This window comes from Haliotis asinina, chromosome 2 (assembly GCF_037392515.1).
Source record: "Haliotis asinina isolate JCU_RB_2024 chromosome 2, JCU_Hal_asi_v2, whole genome shotgun sequence".
NCBI lineage: Eukaryota > Metazoa > Mollusca > Gastropoda > Lepetellida > Haliotidae > Haliotis > Haliotis asinina.
In genome coordinates this window covers 45,625,794-45,648,465 of record NC_090281.1, presented here as the reverse complement: position 1 = coordinate 45,648,465, position 22,672 = coordinate 45,625,794, and the positions used below count along the sequence as shown (strand labels likewise).

At 42.8% G+C, this 22,672-nt stretch overlaps 1 protein-coding gene across 2 annotated transcripts; it reads left to right on the top strand.

Moving 5' to 3' along the window:
• Window positions 1-1,259: 1,259 nt before the first annotated feature.
• Window positions 1,260-22,456, top strand: LOC137273795 (sodium-dependent multivitamin transporter-like). 2 transcript variants are annotated; one of them, XM_067806654.1, is made up of 15 exons: window positions 1,260-2,250; window positions 5,050-5,115; window positions 5,848-5,899; window positions 6,585-6,652; window positions 7,367-7,521; window positions 7,729-7,869; window positions 8,308-8,437; window positions 9,305-9,393; window positions 11,388-11,512; window positions 12,258-12,328; window positions 14,738-14,824; window positions 15,431-15,651; window positions 16,084-16,184; window positions 16,545-16,706; window positions 19,590-20,737. In XM_067806654.1, the coding sequence occupies exons 1-15, from the start codon at window positions 1,852-1,854 to the stop codon at window positions 19,598-19,600; spliced, it is 1,878 nt and encodes a 625-aa protein (XP_067662755.1). In that variant the 5' UTR covers window positions 1,260-1,851; the 3' UTR covers window positions 19,601-20,737. The 2 variants fall into 2 exon arrangements, with proteins under 2 accessions (XP_067662755.1, XP_067662754.1); XM_067806653.1 differs by having other exon boundaries at window positions 1,340-2,250; window positions 16,545-16,654; window positions 19,590-22,456.
• The last annotated feature ends 216 nt before the right edge of the window (window positions 22,457-22,672 follow it).

Here is a 22,672-nt window from a genome sequence, read left to right as displayed (position 1 = left end):
CTTTTACTTATACTCCAGAAATCTCACTGAACACCAGAAATGGGCTTCACACCTTGCACCATGCGGGAACAAATTGATACTTAAAAGAAAAATATATTAGCAAGATATAGACATAACAGAATCTAATATGAGTGCTACATTAAATTAAGATTGTTCATTATGTGTATTCAGCCTGTGTTGTTTTGTTTTCAACAACATATCAACAAACATTGAAGATATGTTATCACGTTTGAAGCGGAGGGGGCCTCTTTGGTGCCTCACAGAAACTTTGCTATCGTGTCGACGCGGGGAAACATACAGTCCTTTTAGGTTCAAATGAGATCGCTGAATGATTAAATAACTCGAAATAGGGATAAGTAAACCGGGCTTACCAGCATGCCAAGAGACTGATGGCTCTGGCGTGCTCAAGGGACACAGCTAATTACGGCGACTCATTAGCATGAATGAGTTACGTGTTATATGCTACTGAACGCTGGGTTCAATTTCCTTACAGTTGAAGGGGTTGTGAGGTAGCCTAGTGGTTAAAACCTTTGCTCGTCACGAGTTCGGTTCGATTCCCCACATGGGCACACTGTCTGAAGTCTACTTCTGGTGTCCCCCCGGAGTGATATTGCAAGATTTATTAGAAGTGGCGTAAAACTAACCTCGCTCACATTTAAAGAGGTAAAAGGCAAAAGTTATAACAATGAATTTGACCAACAGCAAAATTCTTAATTTCACTTCATGCAGTATTTGATGATTACTGCATACAGAAGTCAAAGGTTGCGTCATTTTTAAATTGCATTTAGTAACGGGTGTGATAAAAACAAATTGTTTTTATTAATTTTTTTAAACGTTTTTTCCCTTACCTCTCTATGTGGTTATTGCAATGAGCTGTTTACTGGTGACATTTTAAACTCGCTCACTGTTACTGTCACTCTCACTCACCTGCCATCCTATCCACTCACTCACTCAGCCTAAAGTATCTGACAAATGTCACGGTCACCACTGAGATTCTGTTTTAGCATTTACAAACCTATGAACCTTTAGTTTGACTTTTCGATTTTGAAGACCTAGAATGCAATGACTATAATTTGAACAGAGGCCAAGAGACCTTTACTTTGTGGCAAAAAATAAATACCCCTTATACTCCTGTCACCTTTATCAGCAGTTGGAACAAACCCACATCCGATTTCTTTTCGGTCTGAGTGCAGCAGAGGCCAGCCATATTTACATTTCTAATCTGTCTCTATCTGTGACTGTCGTATCTGGGGACACACGTATGCGCGATAACAGCCTGTGGATATGACAGGACCGGGCGACACTGACTTGTTTTGATTTCGATTCATCTTAAACCGTTCTCTGTTCGTGGATTTGTTTCATAAGGAACATACCGCATACCGACGTGTAGATTTCACTTCGATGAAATTGACAGGGTGAGAAATCGACAATCCAGATACATGTACATTTCAGGCAGCAGTACAGAGGATGGGAGAAAATGGACATGGGAGTGATTCGGGCTTGTGGGAGTAAAATTGACAGGACAATGTACATTTCACTAACAGCCTTTCAGTGACCCTGTAAATTAACCTACATTTCGTCTGTGATTGACAGGACATTGCTATCACCTGCGCTGACAAGATCTACTGTAGGACCAAAGGTGGGTGCGACAACTCACTTGGGTCAAATCGTTGATTCTCAACTACGCAATTCACAGACATGGATGTCCGCCGACATCGCATACGGTAGTATATTTCATGAACATCGCGAACTTTATGACAGAGCAGCGATGCTGCAACTTTTGATTTCACCAGCCTCGGTCTATATTCTGTAGACCCACTATACTAAAACTACAAGACATCAAAATCCAAGATGGCCGACAACGACGACATATGCAAAAAAGTGTGCCAGTTGTGCCCCGGCGAGCTAGTGGGGAGTTTTGGGTGGCCGGACATTTTATTGTTTGTGGTCATGTTGGTGATTTCGGCAGGAATCGGAGCTTTCTATATGATTCGCGAGGCAAGGGCTGCCAAAAAGGCCACTTCAGACGACATTTTGATGGGTGGTCGGGACATTGGGGTGTTTCCAATCGCGATGTCTTTGATGGCTAGTTTTATGTCCGCCATTACTGTGCTTGGTACTCCTACGGAGATGTACAACAATAACACTAGTTTCTGGATCGCTTCCTGGGCAATGATACCAACCGCTGTCATCACTAACCATGTCTTTCTGCCATTTTTCCACAAGCTCAACCTTACAAGCGCCTATGAGGTAAGTGGGTGAGTGAGTTTAATTTTATGGCGCTTTTAGCATTATCCCACCAATATTACAAAGTGGGACACCGGGAATGGGCTTCACACAGTGTGCCCATGCGAAGAATCGACCCGAGGCTCTGCCGCGACGGACGAACACACTAACCATTAGACTACCCCCTATGAGGTAAGAGTGAGTGAGTGAGTGCTGATGAGACTCCACTTTGTTTAGTACTGACAGAGTGCCAGTTTAATGTAGGAGAACGCTTCAATAGATACAGATCTTTGATACAGGTCTTTGATACAGATATTTGATACAGGTCTTTGATATAAGTCTTTGGTGCTTATTATTTCATAACGTCAAACAACATGGGACTATTCCCGACATAAAACATGAAAAGTATGAATCTTGGTTTCGAAAGCAATGTCAGAGGATTCTGGTGATCTCAAGGGATGCAACTCTGTGTAGAACATGTCTGCCTTCCTGGGAAAAATGACAAGCTCCATCATTAAGTTGTTAGAATCATAATCAGGTGGTACAATTAAACAATATAGATCTGAACTGAGTGGATTGCTCTGGCTACCAGTTACCCACTGGCCACTTACATGACCAGTTACCCACTGAAGCAAATACGACTGGTTTTACTCGTGTTATCATGATACCAGTTTTATATGAAAGGAAACTTTAAAATGATGCAAGGTTAGACGAACTCACAGTCACCTGTTTTCTACGCAGCTCTTTATAGTGAATTGAGGCTACGCATTTAGGAATCAATTTTTGTTCTTGTTGTTGCTTTAGATCAGAGTTACTTATCTCCTTCATTAAAAATATTTGCGTCTGAACAATATACCTGGCAATGATAGAGATATCTTAATTCAGCTATTATATGAATAATATTTCTGGCTGATTTGGGATATCTGAGGGTAATTCACGCCTGTCTATACAGTGACAGACAGACATATGTTATTATTCAGGATTCGAACTAGTGTTTATCTGATCCTGGCACGTAAAAGGGACGGAAATCTGCAAAAGAATGAACCAGTAATATTTGACCCCTGAAAATATGTCATTACAAGAAAGACATAGGAAAGGGCTCTCTTAATGATATTTCAAAGAAAGATGAATATATTTTATATATATTTTTCTAATCTGGACAATAACCATCATTTGTTTTCCTAAGCTGATCAACAGCAACGTTGTAACAAATGTGTCAGCTGTAGTGGATATGTAAAACGTACTAAATAGAGGCCTCACAAATGAGGTGTTGTGTAGATTCAGTCGCCATAATCTCTGATAACAACCCATTCTGATCTTTGATGTTGTCGTGTTACAATTTTTGCAAGCTTGTTTATTTTAGACACACCCTGGTGTACATAGATTGCCTTTAGGACAGTATGCTTATCGTTTTCAGCACTTATTTTTCACTTTCAGCATTCCACATGCAAAACAGCGCCTTGAGCATGCACTAATGCGTTGGTATGTGCGCTATATAAACATCCGGTGACAATTGAAATAATTATATTAAACAATCGGCGTTTGTTTACTGTTTATATATGCGGGGACACATGTTTTCAAGGCAGGAAAAGCAGTGGACTACAATATGAGTGAGTGAGTGAGTTTAGTTTTACGCCGCAATATTCCAGCTATATGGCGGTGGTCTGTAAATAATCGAGTCTGGACCATACAATCCAGTGATCAACAACATGAGCATCGATCTGTGCAATTGGGAACCGATGACATGCGTCAACCAAGTCAGCGAGCCTGACCAATCGATCCCGTTAGTCGCCTCTTACGACAAGCATAGACGCCTTTTGTGACAATCATGGGTTGCTGAAGGCCTATTCTACCCCCGGGACCTTCACGTGTCACTACAGTATGAACACACGCATTGTGTGCTAAATGATCCTCGTCATAGACAGGGTCGGTGGGGTAGTGGTTGAAGCCCGGGTTCGATTCCGCACATGGGTATAATGTATGAAGCCCATCTCTGGTTCATGCTGGTTGTGATAACCGTAGTTCAACATTGGCTCCTTACGTTTCAGCAATCTCAACACCCCTACTCTAACGCAGCCAGGTGTTGAGTTGTGTTTCAGATTTCACAATAGACACTGTAAGATGTTTCCAGTTTTAACGCATCAGTGATAAAAATAACGTCCGATTCAGTTCCCTAATTTGACTGATTTTTCCACGTTCTTTAATGTCAATAATGTACTTGCCTCTGCGTGTGTTTGTGATTGGTGCCATAGGGACAACGGTGGGCGGGATACGCTTACTTTTTCGGAATCACCTCTTATCACCACCTATTTATTTATGTAATCAAGGTGATTCATAAACTAACTGAAATATCAGATCTGCTGAATGGGATTTCTTGTTGCTATTGGAGGTTTTGTAAACTCTACTTACAAGAGTCAGGTACAACTTCAAATAGAGAATCTGAGGAACTCACTCACTCATCTTAGTGAAACATATTGAATTCAATGATGAAATGATATTCTGTCGACTGAGTAGTAGTTTGTAGATCGGCCAAGAACGAAGATACGAAGGCGAATATTACTCGTACATACTAAGCGAAACAAATAAGGGAACACTATTTCATGCAGTGATCTTCAATTACATCCTCCCACAGCGCTATTCAAAGCTGGTGATCAAAACTGGAAAATATTAAAGGAACGCTTGAATTTTCCTGTGTTCCTTTATTAGCTGCTATCAGTATATATATGATCAGGGTGTTGGTAATAGTGAGATGAGTATTGTTCCACTAAGCGTTGTTGTGACCCATGTATTTATTTCATACTCCATGTTCCATGTCTATTTCAGTATTTGGAGAACCGCTTCAACCGGTCAGTGCGAGTGTGCGCCTCTATCCTGTTCCTGTTGAACATGGTAACGTTCTCTGACTTATATTGACAGCTACTGGACTCTGGACATATATTTGTCAATCAAACTGATTTTCTTATTTATTGCAATTGCTCAACTTTTTGCCATCGTTCTGTTCTCTCTTCCCTCCTTGTATAATGAACGTTAATAATATTATGTCAATACTATGGAGAGGGTTTCTGAGTTGTAGAACTTGTATGCAATCCTTTTCTCATGGATAACATATGTTTAAACATAAACAAAGAACAAGCCAGTCGAGCCAGTACATTCTCACAGTCACTGGTTTGTGAAAGACCATTTTTTAAAATATATAACGCTCTCCGGCTTGTTTGTTCTAATACATGTATACTTTTAAATCATAAAAGATTGTGGCCTGATAAATGATGGTATTTTATCTTTTTGCAGTTTTTACGTAGTTTCTGTTTTTTCTACAATTTCGGGCTAGTGAAATATTTTGTGAGCAAGTAACTCTCAGGCAAGCTATTTTGGATACTATATCGCATATTGCAAAGAAGCATGAGGACCTATGTAGACGATACAGAATCATATGTACTAGCAGGAAGAAAAACAATCGTTAATACGTTCATAAAAACCGTAGTATGAAGGTGGACTACTGGGAACAAGTGTAATCGTTATCATCGCTGAAACTGTACTAAACGTGTTACTAACCTATGCGTACTTTTCCCTTCATGCGTTATTCACAATTGTGTCACGTTCCTTTTTTTCCTTTGCTTGCAGCTTCTGTTTATGGGGGTCGTGCTGTACGCTCCATCTCTCGCTCTCAACTCAGGTAAGCTTCTCACCTGCCTCATCAACATTTCTACTCCGATACATCGTCGTTTGCGTAGATAAATAATCATGTTGTTGATCAATTTTGTTGTTGATTATTTACAGACTATTGCCGCATATCTGGAATATTGCTAAGTGCGGCGTAAAACTAAACTCCTTCACTCATGGCTGTCACAGCGTTGTGTTTTGTATTATTTTGTTTTCAAAATGGGTTTTCCAGTTAAATCACTTACTTTCAGTCAATCGTATGTGTTACTGAAGCTTCATCTCTACATAAACGTTCCCAACATTTTCGCATTATTCCCGACCCTGTTTTTGCACACACCTTCTTTTCCGGCCGATCAATGTTTGGTGTATAGTCGTCATACAAACAGCTAAACACCACAGTGACGAACTTTGATGAGCCGAACTGACACATGTATCAAAGTTTGTCCCCGCGTATTTCTCTTTGTCGATTTTATCGAACTGACAGCTCTATCAAAGTAAAGCCTTGTCCCCGCGTATTTCTCTTTGGCGATTGTGTCGAGCCTCGGTCAACTCGAAGAATTTGGCTTCTTCACCTTCGACACAGCGGTGTTTCACTGTAGTTCATCACTCGCCGGCTTGTACTGTTTAATCCGGACCTTTGAAACTTATGCCTTCAGTAAGGAATCGTCCAGTAACGATTGTCTGTTGTCTGTTTCCAGTGACTGGGCTGAGTCTGGAGCTATGTATAGCAATAATTGGTGTCGTATGCACATTCTACACAGCACTTGTGAGTATAATCGGTTTGAGCGCGCGGCCCTCATAATTGTATTCACTTCGTATGTTTGCTTGATAATTATAATAAGTGCATTTGATACGTGCTATTTTCCATCCGTTGCGGTTGCTGAACGCGCAGCCAATCTGATTATTATAATCACGGATAATCCAAGCTGCCTATGATGAGTAAGGTCAACAGTTACTCATCCCACCGGGTACCCATTTTCTGCTTCACAATGTAATGTAAGTAAAGTGCGACGGGTTGTAAGATGATAGGCCGTATACATATAGATCCATTATCAATATAAAGAAGCAGAATTAGAGTTGATTAACTTGAAGGATAAAATCAAAAGTTGTTGGTATCTATAGCGCACCAAGGGTGCTAAGTAAGGCGATATGAGCGCTAAGTAGGGCGCCAAATGTAAGTACAAGTGCCACGGGTTGCTAGATACAAAATGCTAGGTACAGCCATGTGAGAGCTGAGCAGGGTGCCAAGAATGCTAAGTATGGAGATGTGAGTGCTAAGCAGGGCCTCAGGAATGCTACGTAGGGCACCAACAGTGCTACGTAGGGCGGTATGAGTGCCAAGTAGGGAATGCTAAGGGATATGAGTGCTGTGCTGGTGTTGTTGGATATTTCATGATTTACAATGTCTGTGTCTGAACTTGACGGTGTCTGCTTCTGGACGGTATTTGTGCCTGGACGTGACTGTGTCTCTGTCCGGCAGGGTGGTCTTCGAGCCGTGGTGTGGACAGACACATTCCAGACGTTTGTGGTGATGGCGGGTTTGGTTGCAGTAGCGGTGCAGGGATCCATTGAAGTGGGCGGTGTCGAGAGGGTGTGGCAGATTGCAAACGAAAAGGGAAGGATATTCTTCTTCGAGTGAGTATTAAGTCATCCTAACAAATTGTGAATCCAGCTCGTTGGCCTGGGTTAGAATGTTTAGTTCTGTCTAATGCCCGCACTAAATCTTTACATGATTACAGCGGTATGCAGAGTGATTTATCTGACCCAGTCAAACCCGTGGTTATATTACGAGCATTGTTATGCTAACACAAGAGAGCCACTTATGGCATTTTTATTGGACAGCTGGGATCCTGACCCTACCGTCCGTCATTCTGTGTGGTCGCTCATCATTGGCTCCTGGGTAGGTCAGCTGACAATATATGCAGCCAATCAGACGACGATACAGAGATATCTGGCAATTAAGAAGATACACAACTCTCAAAAGTAAGTATGACCGTAACTGTTCTAATGTAAGGGAAGGATGGCAACAAAACTCTTTCCTTTCAGATTTCCTGCCTGGTGGCATAGGACATATTATCCCATTGAAATGTAGAAGTATTACTCGTATTCATTTATCGTTTCTTAGTAAGATTATCTATTTGCGTATCGAGAAGGCGTGTACCCGTGTATCTGTGAGGAGTTCTGTCTCTGAGGCTTGACAGGATTTTATAATCGTTGGTTCAAATCCCTGATTCATGCTAATGGTGTTTTATGGCGTGTCAAATTCACACTTCGGTGGTTTTCTCGAACTGCTGCATATCTCGATATGCTCCATTCAGGACTAACCACACATCAATCTGCTCAGCTCTGCCTTGACGTGTAACGGAATATTGGTTTAAAACAACGTTAAACCTGACTCCCTCACTCATTCATGTATTTCAGAGCTCTGTATATGAGTATCCCTCCCACGCTGATCCTGTCTTGTCTCGTCTGCTTTGTGGGCCTCGTAATTTTCGCCGTCTACAACGAATGCGACCCCTACATGCTAGGTCATGTCAAGGCCAGAGATCAGGTCTGTAGGTCAAGGGAGGTCAAACGCAACATTATTCTTGAGTTTGAGATTATTATATTTTCAGCTTCGTTTAATTCCAGTTGTAGAAATATTGGAGCTAAAACTATTTAATTATCTATCTAATCTGTATCACATGTTCATATTCGACATATTCAACGTCCGTAGAAGTGTGACTGTTTTGACTGGCTTATGGTAGTGTTTCATGGGCTTTGCAATGAAATTGGTGTAGCAGAAAGAGAGTTTCCCCTAGAAATTTATATTTCGGGGTCAGGCTGACTCTCCAAATTGTTGTTTTGGGAGTCAATATCTAAATTTGGGGGTCACGCAATTTACAAAGAAAATCGATTTTCAACTTATAATGCCTTTTTTCGGGTATATAAATCCAAATCTGGATTCTAAAGAATTATTATGTGTACTTTCTAATCAATTTGAAAGCAATTAAGTTACATTACTACCTATAGCATTTAATTATGTGTTTTTGATTTGTGATTTAATTGCATCGGAAGCGACGCAGAGCTTGTCTTTTATGCGTATTTTCACTTCCCACTGTGTCATGTACGCAGATTTTCTGCGTCGAGGGGTACCCTGAGAAAGTGTATGGGCAGATACTTTACGAAGGTGCTATAAGAGCCGATTACATCGCCGTATGTTCCGATGGAGAGTAATAAAGTCTTCTCTGGTCTTTCACAGATATTACTGAATCTAATTGGATCTCAGGCCCCTGAGTGCCGAGGATGCGCTCGTTCATCTATTTATACATTCTCGACATTGCATGAACTCCTCCAGCCCCTGCTTATTTATCCACCCATTCATCTGTTCCTCTGTCCTCTCTCATTCATTTACTTGTTTGTGTTTTCTTTCTTTCAGCTTTTACCGTTCCTGGTCATGGACAAATTGACCTTTCTGCCCGGCCTTGCTGGACTGTTTGTTGCCAGTCTTTTCAGCGCGTCCCTTAGGTAAGAAGGGTCACCCTGACGTGGTTCAGTGGTGATTCTGTGTAGTCTCTCACGCCGGCCACCGACCGAACTTCATAATCTAGCCAATTCCAAGTTATCTCCCTTGGACCTATAACACAATCTGTGATTGAGGCCAGTTATCCAAACACCGTCAACACCGCGTGCGACAGTTTTTAGTTTTCGGGGCAGTCGGCTGAATTCCACATATGGCAAGTGCTATCTGTTTGGAAGTTTGTTTGTTTAGGCTTGCCAGGATTGTATAATCGTGGGTTCAAATACCTAATTCGTGCTGGACCCGTGAAGGTCCGGGGTAGAATAGGCCTTCAGCAACCCATGCTTGCCATAAAAGGCGACTATGCTTGTCGTAAGAGGCCACTAACGGGATCGGGTGGTCAGGCACGCTGACTTGGTTGACACGTGCTCATGTTGTTGATGTTGCTCTATGCTCATGTTGTTGATCACTGGATTGTCTGGTCCAGACTCGATTATTTACAGACCACCGCCATATAGCTGGAATATTGCTGAGTGCAGCGTAAAACTAAACTCACTCACTCACTGATTCGTGCTGATGGTAATTTATACTTCAGTGGTTTTACAATGTCTGTACTCGAATTGCTGCATGTCTCGATATGCTCCATTCAGGACTAACGACACTGCAATCAACTCAGCTGTGCCGTGAACTAACGGAATATACATTCTCGCCTCACTCAGCAATATTACAAGCTATATGAGGCTTATGTAGTCGTCAGTGGACCGGCCAATCCATGGGTTAGCCGGTCCACTCACTCAGAAGTCGTAGGTCATGAAAGGATATTTAAAAACACTAAAACTACTTGAGACAGTTCAGCATGAGTCAGATGGGGTAACTTGACGCGTTTTACATGTTCGTTGATCGGATGGTTGTTAAACGCCACACTCTGCTATATTCCGGCGGTCTGTAAATAATAGAGTCTGGACCAGACAATCCAGTGATCAACAGTATGAGCATCGATCTATGTAACTTGGATACAATGGTGTGTGTCAACCACGTCAATGAGGATGAACATTCAAACCCAGTACTCGCCTCTTTTAACTAACACTGATTGCTGAAGATCAATTCTAACCCAAGTTGTCGATCCGACACGTATTACCGGATCGTTACGGGTTATGGACAGAAGAAAGTACAAATCAGTATTTAATGGTAACTAAAATGAAACAAATATGAAACGATATATTTGATGTTTGATTGTATCCATGTGGGAATCGAACTCGGATCTTCGGCATGACGAGCGGGCACTTTAACCACTGGTCTACCCAACAGCCCAACATTCGTAAGAGTATAGCTTCGTTTGAACTCGAAAAATGGCAAATTACAACGCGTTGCGTGGTATTTCCATACCGATGGCAATGTTTATGCACCCATCTGCATGTATATCTATATATCTATATATCTATATACATCAAAGTGGAGGAGGATTGTGCTGTATCACCTGTACATTAGCCGGGGCAATATGGAATCTGACAACGTACGTGCAATATGCAGTGTCAGTTGATAGATCTGTCGTCGTCAATCACACTAAGTCTGTTGTCCTAAGTCTGTTCTGTCAAACCCTAGATGGCATGATTAGAGGCTCGTGTGCACACTGAGCGGTGTTCATGATCGTAAGTAAGTGTACTCTAAGTATGTCACGACTCGACGGGGGAAAGCATGGATTAGCCATATGTGGTTGTCTAAAACAATGGACAGGCTGCCCGCACCGCCAGTCCCCTCGTCACCCGACCATAGAAACTGCATAAAGCGAACATAAGAAACCCATTCAAAGAACAACGACCCCAAACAGGTTCACAAAGCCAAAAAACCATCAAAACCAAAATAAAAAGATGAAATAACATACACAACAAACCGTTTCATGTTGAATTGATTTCTAAATTGTGAATTATTATCTGCACTTCATGAGTCAAAAATGCAAAATCATGCGTCTTATTTCCATGATGAAGAATCTACCTCTTCACAGCTCCATCTCGTCTGGTCTCAATGCACTCTCCATTGTGTTCCTCGAGGATATCCTTAAACTGGCGTGGGAGGCAAGGGACTGGGTTCCGTCTACCGTCTTCGTCAACAGGACGGCTAAAGTCATAGGTTGGTAGATCTGCTGTTGCAAATGCTGTTATATGTCGAAAATATGCCAGGTCTTACGGGAGAGGCGCTAGGTGGGCGTAGTATCTATACTGAACAATAAAAGAAACGCATGCGCAAGTTTCGGAAACAATAAATCTCATAAAGGTAAGCGTGTTTATGGCTTCTGTTTATAAACTTAACAACACCAACATAAAACGAATAGAAAAAAAAGAATTGCATTTCTGTTGCTGTTCAGTATATTTGACTATTTTCTGATTTTGATTTCACGAGTGCCAATCTATCTCCAGTGGAAACGCCCGTATAGGTACCGGTGATGAGACGGTTTATCGTCGTTCTTAACATTTTCCGAGTCGTATCACGACTTGCCAATGACGTTTGTCAGTTAGGTAAACCGCAGAGGCACTGGTATGGAACATATGTAGAAACGTGTCAGCAGATTAATGGTTGGTTATATAATTCGGAAAATGCGTATTTTGATCACGTTGGTGTTTAGAAAATAATTTCAAAATGACAGGGCTGTTTTAGCTAGTATATTATTACGCCATTTGTAAGAATACACCTGCAAAATATCACGGCGGGGCAAATCTTAGGCTTCACCAATTCTGTCCATATGAGGTATCGAACCCGTCCCTTGGAGTGGAGCTAGCACAACCAAAACTGTTCAGCAGTGTTTTCTGTCCAAGCTCCATGTGTCTCATGGTCACAGATTATATTTACATCAGTTTTATTTTTTTCTGTCTTTCAGGTTTAGTCTTTGGCGGAGTTGTCATTGCTGTCGCGTTTCTGGCACGTCTACTTGGACAAACAGTGCTGCAGGTATGTAGGACACCCAATCCCATTAGTCGCCTCTTACGACAAGCATGGGTTACTGAAGATCCATTCTAACCCGGGTAGACAAGTATTGTAAAGAACAACCAGATAGACTCGGTATTTCAGTTACATTTGAATTCAGAAGGTTTCAGGTACCCTCAGAAGGTGTTGTGTTAAGCCTCGCTTGTGACTAAGTCACAGAGATAGGGCCACCAAACCTCCCTGAAGTCTCTCTTCAGTTCTCCCAATCTTCACCGATGATAGTGATCTTCCGCTTCCAGTGTAGTATCACAAAGTGTAGGGTTAGTGAGTTTGGGAGACTACTGAGGAGAAAATAACTATAACAGTCTACTGTAACATACAACTGCGGTATCGACTGTCTACTGTAACATACAACTGCGTTAGCGACAGTCTACTGTAACATACAACTGCGTTAGCGACAGTCTACTGTAACATACAACTGCGACAGCGACAGTCTACTGTAACATCCAACTGCGTTAGCGACAGTCTACTGTAACATACAACTGCGTTAGCGACAGTCTACCGTAACATACAACTGCGTTAGCAACAGTCTACCGTAACATACAACTGCGTTAGCGACAGTCTACCGTAACATACAACTGCGTTAGCGACAGTCTACTGTAACATACAACTGCGTTAGCGACAGTCTACTGTAACATACAACTGCGATAGCGACAGTCTACTGTAACATACAACTGCGTTAGCGACAGTCTACTGTAACATACAACTGCGTTAGCGACAGTCTACTGTAACATACAACTGCGTTAGCGACAGTCTACCGTAACATCCAACTGCGTTAGCGACAGTCTACCGTAACATACAACTGCGTTAGCGACAGTCTACCGTAACATACAACTGCGTTAGCGACTGTCTACTGTAACATACAACTGCGTTAGCGATAGTCTACTGTAACATCCAACTGCGTTAGCGACAGTCTACCGTAACATACAACTGCGTTAGCGACAGTCTGCTGTAACATACAACTGCGTTAGCGACAGTCTACCGTAACATACAACTGCGTTAGCGACAGTCTACCGTAACATACAACTGCGTTAGCGACAGTCTACTGTAACATACAACTGCGACAGCGACAGTCTACTGTAACATCCAACTGCGTTAGCGACAGTCTACTGTAACATACAACTGCGTTAGCGACAGTCTACTGTAACATACAACTGCGTTAGCGACAGTCTACCGTAACATACAACTGCGTTAGCAACAGTCTACCGTAACATACAACTGCGTTAGCGACAGTCTACTGTAACATACAACTGCGTTAGCGACAGTCTACTGTAACATCCAACTGCGTTAGCGATAGTCTACTGTAACATACATCTGCGTTAGCGACAGTCTACCGTAACATACAACTGCGTTAGCGACAGTCTACCGTAACATACAACTGCGTTAGCGACAGTCTACTGTAACATACAACTGCGTTAGCGACAGTCTACTGTAACATACAACTGCGTTAGCGACAGTCTACTGTAACATACAACTGCGTTAGCGACAGTCTACCGTAACATACAACTGCGTTAGCGACAGTCTACCGTAACATACAACTGCGTTAGCGACAGTCTACTGTAACATACAACTGCGTTAGCGACAGTCTACTGTAACATCCAACTGCGTTAGCGACAGTCTACCGTAACATACAACTGCGTTAGCGACAGTCTACCGTAACATACAACTGCGTTAGCGACAGTCTACTGTAACATACAACTGCGTTAGCGACAGTCTACTGTAACATACAACTGCGTTAGCGACAGTCTACTGTAACATACAACTGCGTTAGCGACAGTCTACCGTAACATACAACTGCGTTAGCGACAGTCTACCGTAACATACAACTGCGTTAGCGACAGTCTACTGTAACATACAACTGCGTTAGCGACAGTCTACTGTAACATCCAACTGCGTTAGCGACAGTCTACCGTAACATACAACTGCGTTAGCGACAGTCTACCGTAACATACAACTGCATTAGCGACAGTCTACTGTAACATACAACTGCGTTGGCGATAATCTATTGCGAACTACCATTGCAATATTTTCTTTCTACTTGAATTGTCCCATTTGAAGTGAATGTTCAGTGTTCGTATGAAACAAAAAAAAGTTGAAGTAGTTTCAGTCTCTTTTAAGAACTGACAAGGAACTTAAAACCAGATGAACTTTAAAGGTAACGGGGCGGAAAATTCTAAATCAGAACGATTCTTAAGTAAACGAGTCTGATACTTCTTGTAATTTGCGTTGCGCATTTATCGACGGAAGTCAGTTTCTAAACTGTCGATAGTCATTCATACTATGGATGCATCGATAGTTTTCGTTTCTACCATTGATTAATTGTTATCGGAGAGTCAACAACTGCAACCCATCCGGCACATGTTGTCTTCACAGATCGTGCTCAGCATCTTTGGCATGAGTGGGGGACCACTCCTTGGTTTATTCATTTGCGGGATTTTCATACCCTTCATCAATGCATGGGTAAGTCGACTGATGCCGATCACAACCTATATGTATACTGTTATGTCGAAGTCTGGTGTGTCTTTGTTTTTATTCAGTCAGATTTCAATCATTTCTCACCTAGATTGAGTGGCAGAACCTCCCACCTGATAAGGGATGTCCTTCCTGTTTTAAATGTCTAATAATAGGCTGTTGAGCAAGAGAACGACGATGATTAGTCAGACCTACACCTGTCCTTCGTTATACACCGTTATAATCACAAGGAAGTAATCACTGTGTAGACAATATTTTTATAACTTTCTAAGATCTTTATTTCTTTCACTGATAGCGTTAAAATTTGATAATCATAACATATTAAGACAATGACTGCAAAAGTCTAGATTTTTGTTTAATATTTTTTCTTTGTCCAAAAAGTGATTTGAACCTCTTTTCGAAGCTGAACTGAGAACACAGTCTGACTTTCTCGAGTGTGATCCAAGCGTCGCTCTGATTGGCGAAAGGACGTTGGTTTAATTGAAGTGAGAACAAATATTTGATTGTAATGAGATTTTCCTCAGTTACCAATGCTCTTAAATAGACAGACCAAGGTCAATGTCCCCATAATAGAGCAACTGTTTTTTTTTTCAGGGTGCACTTTGTGGGTTGATACTGTCCACCGCAATGGCCTTCTGGGCAGGCGTTGGGAGCACGCTCGTCCTCCCAGTCCCTCCTGTCAACAACGTCAGCATCAACGCGTGTGACGACTGGGTCGGCGTGCTACGTAACTGCAGCATCAGCGATATCGGCATAGCTTCCATCCTCAATTCTACGATTGCCGTGCCCTCTGTGGAACCCTATGGACAGGATCTGTAAGATTGGGGTTTTCTTGCAGTGAAACTTTCATGTTGGGGAAGTATGTGTAAAATCGAGTTCCCCATACTTCGATATACACGAGGTAAATCGGACAGCAAAAGGATCGCAAGTTTCGAAAAAATGAATCTCATAAAGTAAGCGTTCGTGGTAATGTATCTTAAAACTTAAAACAACCGAGTTGCGTTTCTTTGGCTGTTTAGTATCTAATATCAAACCGATCATGATAATGATTGAAGGACAGTACAAACATATTTACCAATAATTTTGCAAAAATAGGTAACGTTGAATGATAGCGGTCAGAGTGAGTCATTACACCAAATGCTTTGAGGTGCAGATCGATACAGAAATAAAACGATAATCGATACATGGGTTGGCGTGGCATATGCATCGATACATCAGTGAATCTTGACACTTCTTGCATATTTCAGATGGATATACCATATGTCATACCTGTGGTACGCACTGTATGCTGTCCTCGTGTCGGTCTTGACCGGGGTCATAGTGACCTTCATCACGTCCACGTGTACAGGTGAGCGTGTGAGTGAGTGAGTGAGTGTACATGTGAGTGAGTGAGCATATGAGTGAATGAGAGCAGTTTTGAAAAGTATTCCTGTTTGAAAACCTGAAATGATACATATTACACACATTTACAATTTGGGTGGAACCAACAACGACTGATAGTGCCTCATAACGCTGGTACTTACTTGCCAGTGCATTAAAAAATCATAATGTTACGGTACCACCATGGGAACATGCAGCTGGTCAAACTGTGGCTCGCGTACTCCCTAAAATTTGGGGGGGGGGGGGGGGGGGGGAAACAAAGACAAAACACACACCACAGATGTTTTTGCATGGCTTCTTTTGTCAATATTTGTATTCCTGTTGAAAGGTTTCAACACGCCAAGCAAAGTGAAGGCAAGCTTTATCCACCAGGCATGTGACCGGCTGTGTTGTTACCTCCCATTGTCCTGTGTCAAGGTCAACCGGGAAGAGAAAGAGGTAGAATCACTCGAACCTGAAATTATCCCGAATCCCTCAGATCTGATCCCAGGTAACGCTTTGCTTGTGCTTAATCAGTGTGTTTGTTTGTTATGTGATGTGTTGACAATGATTTCTCCCGTGAGTGAATGTTGTTTTAGGCCATATTCAAGCGATATTCAGCGATGTAACATGGACTGCGCGGTATTAACGGTATATCGGTGTGTCGTAATACACCTTTTAAACGATACGCAGTGCAATGTTGTCGAAATCAGGTGGAGCTGGCAGTCAGCCATTGTAGTCAACCAGTACACTTCAACAGACTCAGTAATGGAGCCGTGTCTTAAAACAACATTCACTCATCCACATCCAGGGATTGGGAAAGAGAACTTTGACAATGGGCTATTTTCAGGATTATTAGCCATTTCCAGAATTTTGAGAGGGCCACTGCCCTTGTATCAATAGTAAACTTCAAAATTTTAATGGGCCATTTTTCATTCTACTATGCAAAAGGCCCATGGCCCCTGCCTTTCCCAATCCCTGCACATCCACCAAATGTTTTGGCTGTGCTTTGGCTTAAAGTTGTGAGCACTGGTTTGTTTATCACGGAATGATAGTTTGCATAAATTTTCATAAAAGTGTATAATTTCTGTTAACATGTCCTTTGACCATATTCTATATATGTAATTTGCGGTCTGGTATAACCCACACCGTTATGTTACGTTAACCCCTGGAAGCGGCATAGAAATAACCCGTGCGATATCGCTGTGCCGAGTTTATCAGAGCGAGGCGCTTTGAAACTGCACACATTAGGCTAAATTGAACGTCAAATAGCAACGGTGTTACCCACTATGATAAAAATTCACACTGTAAACGTTCAATAAGTTCCCGTTCTGTTCATGTAAATACTTTATAATATTTGCTTCCTTAAGCGTCAGAAATTGCTCGTCCAAAATGCATAAGAAGTTATTTTTAGAGAATTTCCCACGGTTGCCATTTTTTTGTGCATGGCGCATCGGGCTAATTGTGGTCTCGTTAAATCTTAAATTCGCAGAAATAAACAAAACCGAAAACATCTTACGGTGGCCAGTTCGATTCACAACTACCATGTTGAAAATGAAATATCTAGCGAAAAGGAAGCCAGCGAAATCGTCGATTACAAACTCCTTAAAACTTGTGAGACGTCATTTGTCAAGAAAATTGGTTACACTGCAATGTTTTCCCATGAGCGTCTTGCCGGTAAACGCTTAAGAACGAAAAAACTGTTCGTGATATATGAATGAAATCTTACACCTAAAATCAGTAGAGAATTGCCTTCGTTCCCATATGAATATTGACCTAAACCGTGAACTGTGAGATAATTCTTGACGTTTTTTCAAGAAATACTGAAAAGAATCTACAACTCAAAATATATAGTAAACAGTGCAAGAGTGTTTTTCGGTGCAGTGAATCTAAATTATTCGCGTTATTTTTATAAAATTTTATTTGGTAAAATTCTGAAACAATCATGCACCATGAGCATTTTTCATTTTACTTCCCTGCCCACCAGAAGCATTTAATATAGTTCCTGTGAGGTTGTTCGCTCAAAACACTCCTACCGTGCGATGGCACATCAACTGCGTTTTGTGTAGGGACATTTATGTCACTGTGGCATCCAGGGGGGTTAAAGAACTGTGACTTCACTCGCTCAGACATGCGCACTGTGTCCGATTGCCATGTATATATTTCTGTCAAACTTCTATGCACTTGAATGAACATACAAAGAATCCATAGTGCTGCAATGCGATTAAAAGCAAAATGAAAGTTCAGAGACGATAAGCTGGATGGTAAATTCACTACTCGTCTATATGTAGAATAAGTCTTATTCAATGCATGTGATATACTTGGAAAGAAATATCGGAGAATTGCGTACTATAGCAAATTTTAAAGTTCTGTTATCAGCATTAGGAAACAATCATTTTCTCAATAATTTCTGGAGAAATTCTATATTGTATTCTTCTTCGAGTTACAATAATTGTTTTTGAGACGCAGACTAGTCTTTCATCTCAGCTTGAGAAAGCTACATCAAGAAGCGTGACGCTGATGGCCGATTAGAACATTTGGCTGACGAGACCAAAAGTGGTGTGTTTTAAAGATCCTCATCATTATGGTGTAAAAGAGTTTAGTAATAACTAATGACAACATATCATTCCCTATACCATACTCCGAACCATTTCCGCTTCCTGTTTCGTGCGCAGCGCATCAATTAAACTGACTTATTGCTTTGCTGACTTTAGGATAAGCTTTCATAAACGATCTGACAATCCGCTATTGGTATTAGTGTACCATGCTCTCTATTTTGTTCCGATACGGGATTTGACAGGATTAAATAATTACTTGTTACAACTAGTTACTTGTAAATAGTGACACAAATACCCCGGGGTATCAGTGAGTGAGTGGAAGAACTGGCTAGTCTGTTAGCTCACATGTCTGAAAAACGAAAGTGATGCATTCAGCGATGGCTTATACAGCTTTGCTCAACACAAGAGCATGAACAGGGTGCTGAGAAACCAAGAAACACATTCAAACCCGTGAAGAATCTAAAGACCAGGGTTAGAATTGTCTTGGGTAACACATGCTTACACAGGCGGGTAACGGGTTTGCTGACTTGGTCGACACATGTCATCGCATCCCAGTTGCGCAGATCGATGCTCATGCTTTTGACCCCTGGATTGTCTAGCCCAGAGTCGATTACATTTGCGCCACACAACTGCAATGTTGCTGAGCGCGGCGTTAAACAATAAATAAATAAACAAACAAAAAATCATTCAGTATGCAGCTACCTCCATGTAGAGCATTAGGGCATAGAGGAGATGACTGGCGGCTTCATCCCCGTTCATGTCAAAAATAGAATGTTATAAGCGTCACTCACTCACTCACTCTGTGTTATTGTATTCCAACGTCTTGTACATTTCAGGACGAAATTGACTTTTCCAACACAGACTGGATTTTCAAAACCACAGGACACGTGCCGCCCTGGAAGGTGAACGACGATGACTACAGCACAGCAAGTCAACAGAGTGAGCAAGTCAACAGCTACGACGTCACAGAGGTGTTTGATGACGTCATCGATGATGCGTTTATCGCCCCGAAGGAACACAGTTCTCGTGATCAAAATGGAAACGTAAAACAAAAAGGAGAAAATTCTTCAGAATTTATTGAAATGAATAATCTCCCTGGTGAAATGAACACCGGGTCTACCGAAACTGACATGATACGTGTTGGAAAGAGTGATGTTCTTCCCAGGTTAAAGAGACAACCATCCCATAGATACAGCGAAACAATGACCAGATTTTGATGTGTATTACAGGGTTTGTGTATGCGGATGACTGTTATAAGTTGTCGACGAGTCACGAGGCAGGCCTTGGGGACATACTCGCGGAGGGAACATAAACAAAACATCAAGGGTACCTCAACCCGTGGTCCCCAAGGGGCCAGTGAACAACGTACTTATCTTACCGAACACTGTTTTTTTTTTTGTTTTTTTTTGTTTTTTTCAAACCGTAGGTTATTGTCTTACTAAAGTCGCAGCGATGTAATTCCTCTTTCATAATATTCACAGCGACTACGTTGGAACATGTTGTCAAAATCTATTTATTTGAAGGGAGTCAAATGTTTTCGTAGCCATAGCTAGATTTGGTGGACGACACGCGAAAAAAGTAGGATTTAGGGTTATCTCTCTTCTATCAATTTCCATTCGTAAAACATCTGTAATTTCCGTTCATCGCGCGTCATTTAATGTTATTCGAGATAAAGTAACTACCATAACTGTTATACAGTCCCTGGGGTCATGGAGTAGCAGTCGGTGGGTGGAGACATGTACCGTTATACTGGCCCTGGGGTCACGGAGTAGCAGTCGGTGGGTGGAGACATGTACCGTTATACTGGCCCTGGGGTCACGGAGTAGCAGTCGGTGGGTGGAGACATGTACCGTTATACTGGCCCTGGGGTCATGGAGTAGCAGTCGGTGGGTGGAGACATGTACCGTTATACTGGCCCTGGGGTCATGGAGTAGCAGTCGGTGGGTGGAGACATGTACCGTTATACTGGCCCTGGGGTCACGGAGTAGCAGTCGGTGGGTGGAGACATGTACCGTTATACTGGCCCTGGGGTCACGGAGTAGCAGTCGGTGGGTGGAGACATGTACCGTTATACTGGCCCTGGGGTCACGGAGTAGCAGTCGGTGGGTGGAGACATGTACCGTTATACTGGCCCTGGGGTCATGGAGTAGCAGTCGGTGGGTGGAGACATGTACCGTTATACTGGCCCTGGGGTCATGGAGTAGCAGTCGGTGGGTGGAGACATGTACCGTTATACTGGCCCTGGGGTCACGGAGTAGCAGTCGGTGGGTGGAGACATGTACCTATATACTGGCCCTGGGGTCACGGAGTAGCAGTCGGTGGGTGGAGACATGTACCGTTATACTGGCCCTGGGGTCACGGAGTAGCAGTCGGTGGGTGGAGACATGTACCTTTACATTGGCCCTGGGGTCACGGAGTAGCAGTCGGTGGGTGGAGACATGTACCATTATACTGGCCCTGGGGTCACGGAGTAGCAGTCGGTGGGTGGAGACATGTACCATTATACTGGCCCTGGGGTCACAGGTCAGCAGTCGGTGGGTGGAGACATGTACCATTATACTGGCCCTAGGGTCACGAATCAGCAGTCGGTGGGTGGAGACATGTACCATTATACTGGCCCTGGGGTCACGGGTTAGCTGTCGGTAGGTTAAGACATGTACCGATATACTGCCCATGGGGTCACGGATAGCAGTCGGTGGGTGGAGACATGTACTTTTACATTGGCCCTGGGGTCACGAATCAACAGTCGGTGGGTTGAGACATGTACCGTTATACTGGCCCTGGGGTCACGGAGTAGCAGTCGGTGGGTGGAGACATGTACCGTTATACTGGCCCTGGGGTCACGGAGTAGCAGTTGGTGGGTGGAGACATGTACCTTTACATTGGCCCTGGGGTCACGGAGTAGCAGTCGGTGGGTGGAGACATGTACCTTTACATTGGCCCTGGGGTCACGAAGTAGCAGTCGGTGGGTGGAGACATGTACCTTTACATTGGCCCTGGGGTCACGGAGTAGCAGTCGGTGGGTGGAGACATGTACCATTATACTGGCCCTGGGGTCACGGAGTAGCAGTCGGTGGGTGGAGACATGTACCATTATACTGGCCCTGGGGTCACAGGTCAGCAGTCGGTGGGTGGAGACATGTACCATTATACTGGCCCTGGGGTCACGAATCAGCAGTCGGTGGGTGGAGACATGTACCATTATACTGGCCCTGGGGTCACGGGTTAGCTGTCGGTAGGTTAAGACATGTACCGATATACTGCCCATGGGGTCACGGATAGCAGTCGGTGGGTGGAGACATGTACTTTTACATTGGCCCTGGGGTCACGAATCAACAGTCGGTGGGTTGAGACATGTACCGTTATACTGGCTCTGGGGTCACGGAGTAGCAGTCGGGGGATGGAGACATGTACCATCATATTCTCCCTGGGGTCACAGGTCCCACAGTCGGTGGGTGGAGACATCGTATTGGCCCTGGGTTAATAATCAGTGGTCGTCAGCCGTTGAATTTTGCGTGTGGTCTTGGCAACAGTCGGTGAGTGGAATCAAGTCCGTTAAACTGGCGAATTCGGATATGAGTCAAAAGACTGTGGGTGAAACCCTATACCGTTCGTTATATGGTGTTGTAGGTCAACTGCAGGGGTCTAGCAGGATAGGCCTTTTCGTGTCTATATTGATTTGTCAAATAAACTGTCACTGATACACTCGATTCAACTATTGTTTATCTCGACAATTAGATTATCTGGACATTAACCGTATTTCGACATAACAGGTATGTGGTCATGATAGATACGTCGATACACATCTGAACATACTCCATACCGTGACAAGATGTATATCTCTAATTGATGCTGTAGTCGACATAAAGCATCTCTACAATACATATCTCGACATAATCCATGTCTTGACATGAGGCAT